We start from the raw sequence: 12,550 nt of genomic DNA on the forward strand, positions 1-12,550 counted from the left end.
ATATTCCGTGTTTTTAAAATATGTAATTACCATCCGAGATGTTACTACTTGGAAGATTTACGAGGTCCGGCGATACGTGGCAGATTCTATGGGGAATAAATTCAGCCTACCAAGTACCCAAGCGATTAAAATTGAAGAAAAATTGATATATTAGAAAGATGATCCCTTGTTTGTGAAGTGGCTAGGATTAGATAAATGTGAAAATCAGTTGGATAAAATCTACTGATGCCATATAAATTTTAATGTTTTGAAATGTTGTAAATTTTTATATTAATAAATGCAAGTCTTAAATAAATACAAAATGTATTAATTTATGTACTGTTGAAACTTTTCACTAGTTACCAGAGTTTGGGATGTTCGTCGAAGGTGCTTAAAATGGTATTAGGAGGCTGGGGACATGTGGCTTCAGGTCTAAATGACGCAGCTATTTGAAGTGTGGATGGTTCATGGGGAGGGGGGAGGGGGTAGGTCTGCTGACGTCAAAGGCCGTGCGTCAGTGATGTGTGTGCTTGGCACGCACGAACAGGACGGCATTAGAAAGGGCAGAGGGGTGGGGACAGTTGAACAATTGCACCCTTAGGATGTATCATTCATAGTTATCAACAGAGCTAGTAAGATGTGTCTTGCCAGCGATGAAAAAATTGTTGAGGAGAAGTTCTATGCGTGCTGTCAGGAGGCTAGCGGTCGGGAAAAAGCTCTTGCGGTGGATGAAGATGAAGAGTCCAGGAAAGACATCACAGATGTACCTGTGAACACCTCCACTCTGACTGTGAAGGATATTGCCGCTGTGGTGGGGGAATATTAGGCACTTATTCCTCAATTATCGACTTTGGAGCTGTGTGACGCTTGTATAGTTGTGTGGACAAAGTATTTGATGGAAAGTACTGCGGAGCGGGGTGTTGTGAAGGTGGTCGGTAATGCCTTCTGAATGAGATGGTGCAAAGGATTGTGTTTTTTTATTAAATAGTGTTAAATATGTTTTTAAATATTTTATTTACTTCGACTTCTTGCCACGACTTAAAAAAAAATACTATTTTCATTTGATATGAAGTGCATCTAGTAGCGGCAGTAGCTAATGGCTGAGGTGAGTGTTGTAACTGCATTGAAGCTAGGTGGAAGTGGGAGATCGATGTAACTTCAACAGGTTAAGTGGGAACCAATGGTGTACCATTCCAGTATGATACAACAGCAGTTGTAAAAATGTTGTTATATTAGAAAAAAAATGAAAGTAGAAAAAAATATATTTTATTCATTAAACAAAAATGATAATATATTAAGGTACAAATAGATATAACAAATGTGCAGACAACACCCATTAATCGTTATGGTTTTTACAAACATGAGTATAAAACAGATGCTTGAAAAGAGAGCATCATGAACAATTTGCGCAATGAAAATGCGCCTGACGTAACACGTATTTAAGTACTGCGCATAAGGAAAATTCTTTTAATTAATGTACATTCAAAAGACCTTAGCAAGCAGACAAGAGTCATATAAAAGTCTCACGCAGAGCAAATTCGTTATCAAGCAATTAAGTATAAATATTAAGGCTTTAAAATTATGCATTAAGTTTACACGCAACATAAGTTTTCATGGCAAATTTAAATGGGAATCGCGAACCCCAGCTAAAAGACATTAAAACAAAAATATTACGACAGGGAGGAAGCCCAATGCGCAAAACAAATAATCAAGCAAACACTCATGTAAATTAAGGTCGGTGATAAATGGAACATCCAACAAAATTAGGTACAAGACCCATCTAGACCACTCAATCAAGAGCAGAAGGCTCGTAAGAAAGAAGTAAACAGACCATTAATGCACGCGGAAATTACAAGGCAGAGATCCATAGTGGATTTAAAGCGAAGCTTCTAACATAACTAATCAACCATGAGCATGAGTAGCGTGGCCTCCTCCCAGCGGACTGCCTACGAGCGAGAGTGACTGAAGACAGTGCCGGCCTAAGCAAACTCGCGGCCTTATATACAGGTGAACTGTCTTTCGAGAACAATAGAGAAAAGCGGCGGAGGGGAAGGTTCGAGAAACGAGGAGAAGGGAAGACGGGAAGCCTCGGGAAAGGAGGGGAAGTGCGGAGGGGAAGGCTGGGGCAAGGTGGAGAAGGGGAAAGGATGGAGGGGAAGGGAGCGCTCTGCTAGCCCGGGAGGCGGCAACTGCTGCAACCCCCCCCCCCCCTTAAGTGGCCCTACCCTGAGAGCATAAGATCACGAAGTCGAAGAACAATGCGAAGCCACGCAAGCTGCAAAAACATGGATGCTGGAACGCCAGCATGAAGAAATCTTTAGCGGCTCGCAGCTCGAGCCGAAACGTTGACGAGTCCAGAAGCGGGGCAGAAGACGCCATCAGTGTCGCTTGGTGCAGGGAATCCGCGAGTCTCAACCACCCAGGCCTAGGTGGGACTCCAGCGGAACTCGCCGTGGACCGAAGTGCCGAGGCGGGCAATCCAGAGCGGCAATCATCGTAGATGAGGGATCACCTCTGATGGGCTCTGGAGCATCCGAGTGCTCACAGGAGCGCGAAGGCGTTCAAACTGGAGACTGCCGGCGCTCAACAGGGCACCTCAACAGGGGGCCTGCATCCGGGCGCCGCGAAGGAGCCATGCCATCAGGCAAGAAGTCGAAGCGAAGATTGCTCTCAGGGGGACACGTCCCGGCGGGGGGAGGCGAAGATGACGACGACGACCCGAAGAGACGTCTCTCCTCGAGGCGAAGAAGCAGGCTGGTGAAGATCGTAGAGATGCGGGGCCAGCAGAGCGAGGGTAGGGGAGAAGAGGATGGCGCGCCAAACTAAAAAGGAAAAAAAAAAGGGAGAGCCGCAACAGCAAACACAATGAACAAACAACACTAAAACTTAATAATAAAACAGTTATCTAAACGCAAGCCTAATAAACACTCTCAAGTAACAATAGCAAAATACTTTAACTCACAAAGGCCTTGACTTGACTCACATGAGCCTTCTTGAACTTATGTTTAAACTTACATGACTTAAGTAACAAGGTATTAGCGGCCAAAATTCTATGCACACTATAAGGTCCTTCATAGGGAGGCAAGAGTTTCACATTTAATTTACTGGCCAAAGAAGGGAGGGTGAAGCTGCGACAGAGAACAAGGTCTCCGACTTTGTAACCATGAGGGGATCTGGATTTGTTATAAGATTCAGCGACAGCCTGACGGGCCTTACGTAAATTGCAAGCTACCGAGTCGAGCACACTGTCAAGGCCCGAAGCATCGAGGGCGGAGTCGAGAGGGGGAAGACCCCACTGGTTAAGTAAGGGATGAGTGAGCTCACGCCCAAGGAAGGGAAGAGAGGGAGGAAATCCAGAGGAGGAATGAGTAGCAGAGTTCAAACCCACGTTAATATAATCCAAATCGGAGTCCCAAAGAGTTTGGTCAGAACGATAGAAGGATATAAGGATGCTCTTCAAAACCTTATTTACTCGTTCGACCATGTTACCCTGAGGAAAGTAAGCAGAGCTATAGATGGGTTTCACAGCCCATTCAAAAAGAAAATCACTGTAAACAGAAGATCTGAAATAAGGAGCATTGTCAGAAACCATGATACAAGGGGGACCAAATAATTTAAACACCTGTTCTCTAAGAACCCTAACGATCGTAGCAGCCTTCATGTTTTTGAGAGGAAGGAGAATGACAAATTTCGAAAAAATGTCCAGAACCACTAGTAAACAGATATTTCCCTTTTTGGACCGGGTAAGAGGCCCAAATATGTCGATATGTAAAGCGTGCCAAGGAGCAACAGGAGGATCGGCGGCATAGAGCCCTACCTTGGAGTTGTGAGGGGGCTTTGATATTTGACAGTCTACACAAGAGCGAACATAGCTACGAACGTCGCTCAGTAACTCGGGCCAGAATAAATGCGCGGAAATCCTGCGCTGGGTTTTCTCGATACCCAAATGGCCACCGAGAAGTGAAGAATGAAAATAAGCCAATACCATGGCCCTTAAGGCGGCTGGAACGACTGCCTTGCGAGCTCTACCTGAAGTTCCAGTAAAGTAAAGTAAACCCTGTTCTTCAATATAAGGCACAGGCCTTTTGTGATGAAGATCTCTACGAATCTCCTGGCAAAAAGGGTCATTGCTCTGACATTCTCTAATATTTAAGTATGACTCTGGAAAAATTTTACAAACAGAGAGGAATTCAGTTCTCTCAGAATAGTCCTCATCAACAGGCTCAAACTCATTAGTACAAAACATACGGGAAAGAGAATCAGCAATAATGTTTTCTCTACCTGAGATGTGATGAATGGAAAATCGGAACCGCGACAACCGAAGGATCCAACGACCCAACTTACCCAGCTGGTGTGGGTGGTTAAATAGCCAACTAAGGGCTTGGTTGTCGGTAAATAGGTCAAACTCGTTAGCATCCAAATAATTTTCGAATTTTTCAAGAGCAAAGAGGCACCCAAGGGCCTCCTTCTCGTACACACCCAGGCGCTGCTCGGATTCCGAAAGAGAACGGCTTGCAAAGGCGATGGGTCTGATCTTACCCTCTTCCAAATGACCTAAAACTGCTCCAAGGGCGATAGAAGAGGCGTCAACCTGAACTGCGAAGCGTCTACTGAAATCGGGTAAAATAAGAACTGGAGGAGAGGCCATACAAGTCTTCAAGGCCTGAAAAGATTTTTCTTGTTCAGGACCCCACTCAAAAGCTACATTCTTTTTTCGAAGGTGATTTAAAGGAGCACTTAGAGAAGCAAAATTATGAATAAATCTGGAAAAGTAACCCAGCATGCCTAAAAAACGCTGAACTCCCTTAATGTTGATAGGCTTAGGAAACTGTACAATGGGTGCAATTTTATCTGGATCCATGAGGAGGGTTCCCTGAGAAATGACATAGCCAAGGAATTTTACTGACGTCTTTGCCAAAATGACCTTATTAGGGTTAACAGTCAGATGAGCAGCTCGTAAACGAGTAAGAACTTCTGTTAAGTGGGCAATGTGATCGTCAAGAGTATCGCTATACACAATAATATCATCGACATAATTAAACACAAATTTATACTTAAGGTCCTTTAGTACATGGTCCAAAACACGACTCATGGCCTGACTGCCAAAATTAACCCCCATGGGTATGCGATTAAATTCAAAATGGCCAAACGGGGTGGAAAAGGCGGTATATTTACGACAAGAAGGATCCAGGAGGCATTGATGGAAGCTTTGATTTAAATCAATAATTGAAAACACCTTGGCCTTGCCTAAGTGCTGCAAGGCACTTTCTACAGTAGGGAGGGGATAAACATCCTCCATGGCTATTTTACGATTCAAGGGAATGTAGTTGTGAACCATTCGCCAATTAACCCCATCCTTCTTACACACTAGGAAGGTGGGAGTGCTAAAATCAGAAGTGGAAGGAGAAATAACGCCAGCAGACAAGAGCTTATCTACGATATCATGCATGGCCTGAAGTTTAGGAGGGGAAACCTTGTGATATTTACTGCGAACCGGAGTTTCATCCTTCAAGTAAAACTTGTAGGGCAAAATGTCGCAGCGTCCGATTTTAGGAGAAATGACATCGGAAAATCTATGCACAAGGTTGGCAACGGCTTGCTTCTGTAGAGAGTCGTTACTATCACGACATTCAAAAATGACAGGCTTAGAAGAGTCGAAAATTAAAGGGATTTTGACAGTAGGTGCAAATCCAAAAGAAAGCTCATGAAGACCAAAATTTAAAACTGCTTTAGTCTTGCCCAAAAAATCTAAACCCAAAATAAATTCAGGGTGTAAATCAGAAATGACAGCGAATTTCCAGTTCCAGGAAAAATGTTTAATCTTTAAATGTAAAGTGACTGACTTGTTAGATCGAATGCATTCACCATTTGCAACACAAATATTAACTGGATCATTGCAATACACATGTGAAGCAATAGTAGGAAATATTTTAATTAAATTCTGCAAAAAACCTTCGCTAATAACCGAATGGGTGGCGCCAGTGTCAACTAGAGCCGGAAAAGAATGCTCCTGAATATGAATTGGAAGAAAATGCAAATAGACTGGCACAGAGGATTTTTTAACAAACCGACAGAAACGACCTCTCTTACGTCCCGTCAGACGGAGTTTTCCCGGACACTTAGCCCGGTAATGCCCTGTTCCCTTACAGGAAAAACATTTCCGGTCATTGTGCGGTATGAATGGCTGACCGCAGTCTTTAGAAATATGTCCAAATATGCAACAGTTTGCACAGCGAGTGCGTACATTTCTTTGATCGCACTGTACATGACCTGTGGCTTTAAGAGCGGAGGCGGCAGCAAGGTGGGCGGGAGCACTTACACGAGGCGAAGAGAATGCGCCCGCTGCCGGCGCGCTAATACGTTCAGTGTTGTGTGACTGAGTGTGTTGCCGGAATGCACCCCGACTAGGATTTGAGGGGCGATAAGAATGACATGCCTTATCATTTGCCTCTGAGCGAAATGTGGGTAACGAGCGAACCTCGCACTTACAGTCGCGAGGTTGCCACTTACTATCAGTGTCACGACGCGATGGAAATTCCGTCTCGTATTTAGAGACGGCTAACAAACGGGCCTCTATTTCACTGCCCCAGGCTCGTAAAGAATCAAAGGTGGAAGGAGGAGTTAACATACTAGCAAGACTGAGAACACAAGGGGCAAAGTTACCTAAGACAAGCTGAACTAATTCCGCCTCGGGGGTATCAAGTTCCAACACATCCGCGTACGAAAGTACCGAATCAATGTACTGAGTCACCGACTCATCAGGGCGCTGAAAGCGAAAGACTAAGTCTCTCTTGCAGGCGTCCAACACCCGGGGGGGGGGGGGGGGGGCAAACTCCCCTCAGCACGGATAACTTAAATGTGTGAAAATCCGACTTTTGCACAATAGCCTCAGTTAGCCTATTCACAAATATACCAGAACACTTAGTTAAGAGCGCCTTCATAAACGCCTCAGAAGGAACCAGGTTCAGCTTAATGAGGCGCTCAGCCTCATGAAAAAATTCAAGAACACGCTTAGGCTCACTGCTGTCAAGAGCGGGCATACACTTCAAAGAGGAAAAGAACAACTTTTGAGAAAAGGAATGAGTGGGAGCAGGACTTACTTCCAGTGAGGCTTCCACCTCGCCCCTTACAGGTGTGACGTCACTGCTGTCACGCATAAACCGAACGAGTCGGGCACGCAAGGTCGTGACAGTGTCGCCCGACTCGGCAGGCAGTTGATTTTCTTCACAGTACCGGACAAGTTCATCCCGGTGCAGCTGATAGATCCATGTGACTCCAGGGCGGCTCATGGTAACAGAGAACAAACAACAAAGTAACAACTGCCGAAGCAGAGTAGCGCAGACGTTGAAGCTAGGTGGAAGTGGGAGATCGATGTAACTTCAACAGGTTAAGTGGGAACCAATGGTGTACCATTCCAGTATGATACAACAGCAGTTGTAAAAATGTTGTTATATTAGAAAAAAAATGAAAGTAGAAAAAAATATATTTTATTCATTAAACAAAAATGATAATATATTAAGGTACAAATAGATATAACAAATGTGCAGACAACACCCATTAATCGTTATGGTTTTTACAAACATGAGTATAAAACAGATGCTTGAAAAGAGAGCATCATGAACAATTTGCGCAATGAAAATGCGCCTGACGTAACACGTATTTAAGTACTGCGCATAAGGAAAATTCTTTTAATTAATGTACATTCAAAAGACCTTAGCAAGCAGACAAGAGTCATATAAAAGTCTCACGCAGAGCAAATTCGTTATCATGCAATTAAGTATAAATATTAAGGCTTTAAAATTATGCATTAAGTTTACACGCAACATAAGTTTTCATGGCAAATTTAAATGGGAATCGCGAACCCCAGCTAAAAGACATTAAAACAAAAATATTACGACAGGGAGGAAGCCCAATGCGCAAAACAAATAATCAAGCAAACACTCATGTAAATTAAGGTCGGTGATAAATGGAACATCCAACAAAATTAGGTACAAGACCCATCTAGACCACTCAATCAAGAGCAGAAGGCTCGTAAGAAAGAAGTAAACAGACCATTAATGCACGCGGAAATTACAAGGCAGAGATCCATAGTGGATTTAAAGCGAAGCTTCTAACATAACTAATCAACCATGAGCATGAGTAGCGTGGCCTCCTCCCAGCGGACTGCCTACGAGCGAGAGTGACTGAAGACAGTGCCGGCCTAAGCAAACTCGCGGCCTTATATACAGGTGAACTGTCTTTCGAGAACAATAGAGAAAAGCGGCGGAGGGGAAGGTTCGAGAAACGAGGAGAAGGGAAGACGGGAAGCCTCGGGAAAGGAGGGGAAGTGCGGAGGGGAAGGCTGGGGCAAGGTGGAGAAGGGGAAAGGATGGAGGGGAAGGGAGCGCTCTGCTAGCCCGGGAGGCGGCAACTGCTGCAGCATCATATACACTATAGCGATCAGACATTAAGTTGAAACGTAAAATGTTATGTGTCGAATGTGGTCTTTCTCGTGAAGATAGGGGAACATCTAATACTGTACAAATGTGAATCGGTATTTTTGTTTCTAGCTTAATATTCTCGTGTACGATTAAGGTAGCGTGTGTTTTTTTCTTTCATTAAAAATTTTAGGGGGGGGGGGGGGCGGATATTTACACAAACATTTAAAATATCTGCTTCCATGCAGCTTTTTAAACATTAATACGCGAACATGTTCCTACTTAGAAGATATACTTATCTACTTGTGGGTTATGACTCTGAAAAAATTCTGCTTCCTGTGACGACTATGAAGTAGTAATTAAACTTGATGGAAGATGAAGTTATTAAGTATTATTACTATAACCATCGCATCCTCAAAACTGAGACTTTTTTGTATATAGTTTCCGTTTTTTGATGTATAGTTTCCGTTTTTTGTTGTATAGTTTCCGTTTTTTGTTTTATAGTTTCCGTTTTTTGTTTTATAGTTTCCATTTATGTTGTATAGTTTACGTTTTTGTTGATTGTGCTTCCGATTGTGCTTCCTTTTAGTTGATTGTGCATCAAATGTGCTTCCTTTTTTGTTGATTATGCTTCCAAATGTGCTTCCTTTTTTTGATTGTGCTTCCGATTGTGCTACCTTTTTGTTGATTGTGCTTCTGATTGTAGTAGTATATAATAGTATGTCCGGAAACAGGATTCAGGATGTGGAGCCGGAGCCGGTGTCCGCCATATTGGATTTGTGACGTCACGGCGGCAAAAATTCCTCAAAATTCCTCAAATATGACTCAAAATGACTCAAAAATTCCCGTTTTAAGAAAAAATTTCCCGTTTTCGAGGGAAAAATTCCCGTTTCGAGGGAAAATTTCCCGTTTTATTCCGTAAAAATCTCAGCGGCTAGAAAAGTCCTGATAGAGGCTTAAGCATCCTTAACTCAAGCCTCAGTTAAGCCTCTATCAGGACTTGACCTTGACCCCGACGGCCATTTTGGATCCGCCATCTTGGATCCACCATTTTGGATGATGTCATTATGTTTTATCGAACATTCCGGAGTTGTGTTTTCCGACATTTTGAATTATGACGTCACCGTTGCAATTTCCGTTACGGCCGCCATCTTTAAATTTATTATCTGATTTTAATGAAAAAAAATTAAAAATTATAAAAAAATTCAATTAATAAAAATTCAATAAATTATTTATAAAAAAACATACATTTACGACACGGAGCTCGGAGTCCTCGGTTCGAACCCGGTGAGGGCAAAAAAATAATAACGGCGACCGATCCTTCCCCCGCGGTGGCTGCAGGCATACTGACTCCCACCACTTTTTTTTTCAAAGCATATAAATATCATCAGGTAGTATGACGTCGAGTCCGCCATCTTGTCTTTGATGCTGGAAGCCATCATCATTGTATCGTCGGCGAGAGTGCGCTGACGACATGTTAGTTTAATTCTTATCCGCTAGAGTGCAGTAATCATTTATTATTGCTGTGACACCCGACATCTTGTCATTTGGCCGCCATCTTGAAAATCCGTAATTATTTAGCTAGAAATTCGGGAAAAGTTCCAAAATTCATTAAATAAATCACTCAATAATTTACATATTGATTCGATCGATTCCTGTCCTCGGTTCGATACCCGATCGATGCATCACACTGGGACCCCTCAAAACACCCAGTGAACCCGTGGTCCGGTGGAGGCCTATCCAACCTCTGCTAGCTATCCAGGCTAGTACCGGAGCTGTGTCGTCGCTCACCACGTCGACTCCGCATCGGGCTAGAGAACACTTGGAGTCTGCTTCAAGCGATCGGAGCACTACTACCAAGTACGAATCCTACCCAATCAGAATCCTGGGCCTTGAAGAAAACCTCAGCGGGTCACCAGTCAATCTTTCATGGATTATTCCCGTACTACTACCAACTTGGCGTCTATACGACATTAGACCGTTCACCAACAAGCTAGCCGACCGCCACTCTTCAGAATCACTCCACTGGATGTCCTCGTATCCTCGGACTACCCTCCGACCTGCCGTACCTACTTCGGTCCGACAGATTTACAACTGATTATGGCCCGGACCCGGACATGCCTGGACTCATCCGGCGGCGACTGCAGAGAGCCCTGGCTAGACATTACAATCCGGTCGTGCGTGGGTTGGAGGGCCTCACGGTTAACTCGGTACCTCCCCCGACTACTGGACTAGGGGAATGTATCACACCTAATCGAGTAGTTTGCAGCTCGTTTTTAAACCCGGGTGCCCCCAAACACGCCGGCGCCATTCTCGGTCGTTCCATTACCATAGGCCTGATCCATTCACTATGGGGCCCTTTGGGACCAAGACACCGAGGCTCGGTAGTCGAACCCCCCAGAAAGGTTGCAAAGGCATCTGCTGTTGCCCGCAGATTCAGTCCATTCACCATTTCAAAACAATGAAAATATGACTGCTTGTTTCCAAGTATTTATAATTCTGGTAATGAATTAAACTTGCCCCCCCCCCCCCCCCCCGACTGCCTTTGATAAATATGGTCACCCTAGTTCTATAATGGCACAACAGAGACGGATCTCCCGGAACATTTCACTATCACGTCTGCTGCTTCAACAATGCACGGACACGTAACGAATAGCAACCAATGAGATTTAATTTCAAGGTTACGAAATATTAATTTAAGAAAAAAAATATTCTTCAAGCTCGAAGCACAAGCAGAATATACATATATAATGGAAATAAACTATAAAGTAATAATATAACATTAGATGTTCTTGTAACGGAAACACGTATTAACGTATTTAGAATATAAACAAAGCAGTCAAATAATCGGCTTCTATTGGTCGAACGGAGAAACGTAAACGGAAGAGCTCAGCATTGCCGAGCTGATCCGTCTGCGTGCCACTGTGATGTGGCCGTGTGGTGACCGGCGGACTGCGACTCTCGCCCGCAGGTGGTGAAGTTCCTCCAGCTGCACCCCGAGGACGGCCGCTACGACGCCATCGACGCGGTGTTCCCCAAGGTGACCAAGTGCACGTTCTACAAGTACGGGCCGTCCGGCTCGCTGCAGAACCTCGACGCGCTGTGCGTGATGGCGCTGAACGTGGTGAACGAGAAGATCTACACGGCGCTGTGGTTCTGGCTGCTGCCGCTGGCGGCGGTGTCGGCGGCGGCGCTGCTGTGGCGGCTGGTGGTGGCTGGGGCGCTGGTGCGGGGCCGCACGGGCTGGGCGGCGCGGCTGACGGCGCCCGGGCTGCCCGCCTGGGCGGCGCGACGCCTCGACCTGGGCGACTGGCTGTACCTGCACCTGCTGCTGCGCAACATGGACCCCGCGCTCAGGCCCGAGTTCCAGGAGCAGCTGGCGGCGGCGCGCGCCGACGGCGAGGCGGGGCCCGTCATCGCCGACTGCTAGTGCGCACTACTTTATTATGAAAACAAAAATGTTTTAAGATGTATTAAAGAAAAATTGTATTTTTAAGAGTAAAATTTGGAATGAGAATTTTTTAATACAGTTTCTTGTATTTCATCAAGAGCATCAGAGGATGAAAACAATTAATTATCTCTTCTAACAAAATTTATCATAAAGACGCCATCTTGGTTACAAACATTTTTGTCATTAATTTTTTTATGTATTTTAATATTAAAAATTTGATCTCTGATCAAGCATCTAAATTCATTAAGGGAATGCCTATTTAGTAATAATAACCGACTGCCACAAATAGTTTCTCCTGAAAAATATTTATAATTGGTGTTTATAATCGATATTTTTCGTTCATAATGTAACCACCAAACTCTAAAAACTATCAAAATTCACTGCTTTATGATCTTAAAAAATCAATAAATTGGTAAAATGTAAAATATACTAAAATGAAGAGTGAGACAGGCTACAACTGCTTGCAGCTACTTAAAGTCTTAAGAGCGCTCGAAATGCCCACTTATTGAATCAGTGCCGCCGCAGTCGCTGCTAGCTGCGGCTGGGCTACACCACAGCGAATGCGGGCCCCGAGGCCGACTAGGCTAGGGCATCGAACCTTGCAGTCCGCCGGGAGTAGCAGGCGATGGAATGTCGCCCTAACATCTAGTGTTGAAATACACTGCTTTTTTTAATATGAGATTTTATTTGCTTTTAGCAGTTG

General features: G+C 44.3%; 1 protein-coding gene across 1 annotated transcript in view; it reads left to right on the forward strand.

Moving 5' to 3' along the window:
- Positions 1-11,841, forward strand: part of LOC134543101 (innexin inx3-like) — a 35,014-nt gene extending 23,173 nt beyond the window's left edge. Inside the window, exon 3 of the mRNA XM_063387905.1 lies at positions 11,368-11,841. Within this exon, the coding sequence (XP_063243975.1) occupies positions 11,368-11,826 (459 nt within the window). The 3' untranslated portion in view covers positions 11,827-11,841. The remainder of the gene's footprint in view (positions 1-11,367) is intronic.
- The last annotated feature ends 709 nt before the right edge of the window (positions 11,842-12,550 follow it).

This window comes from Bacillus rossius, chromosome 1 (assembly GCF_032445375.1).
Source record: "Bacillus rossius redtenbacheri isolate Brsri chromosome 1, Brsri_v3, whole genome shotgun sequence".
NCBI lineage: Eukaryota > Metazoa > Arthropoda > Insecta > Phasmatodea > Bacillidae > Bacillus > Bacillus rossius.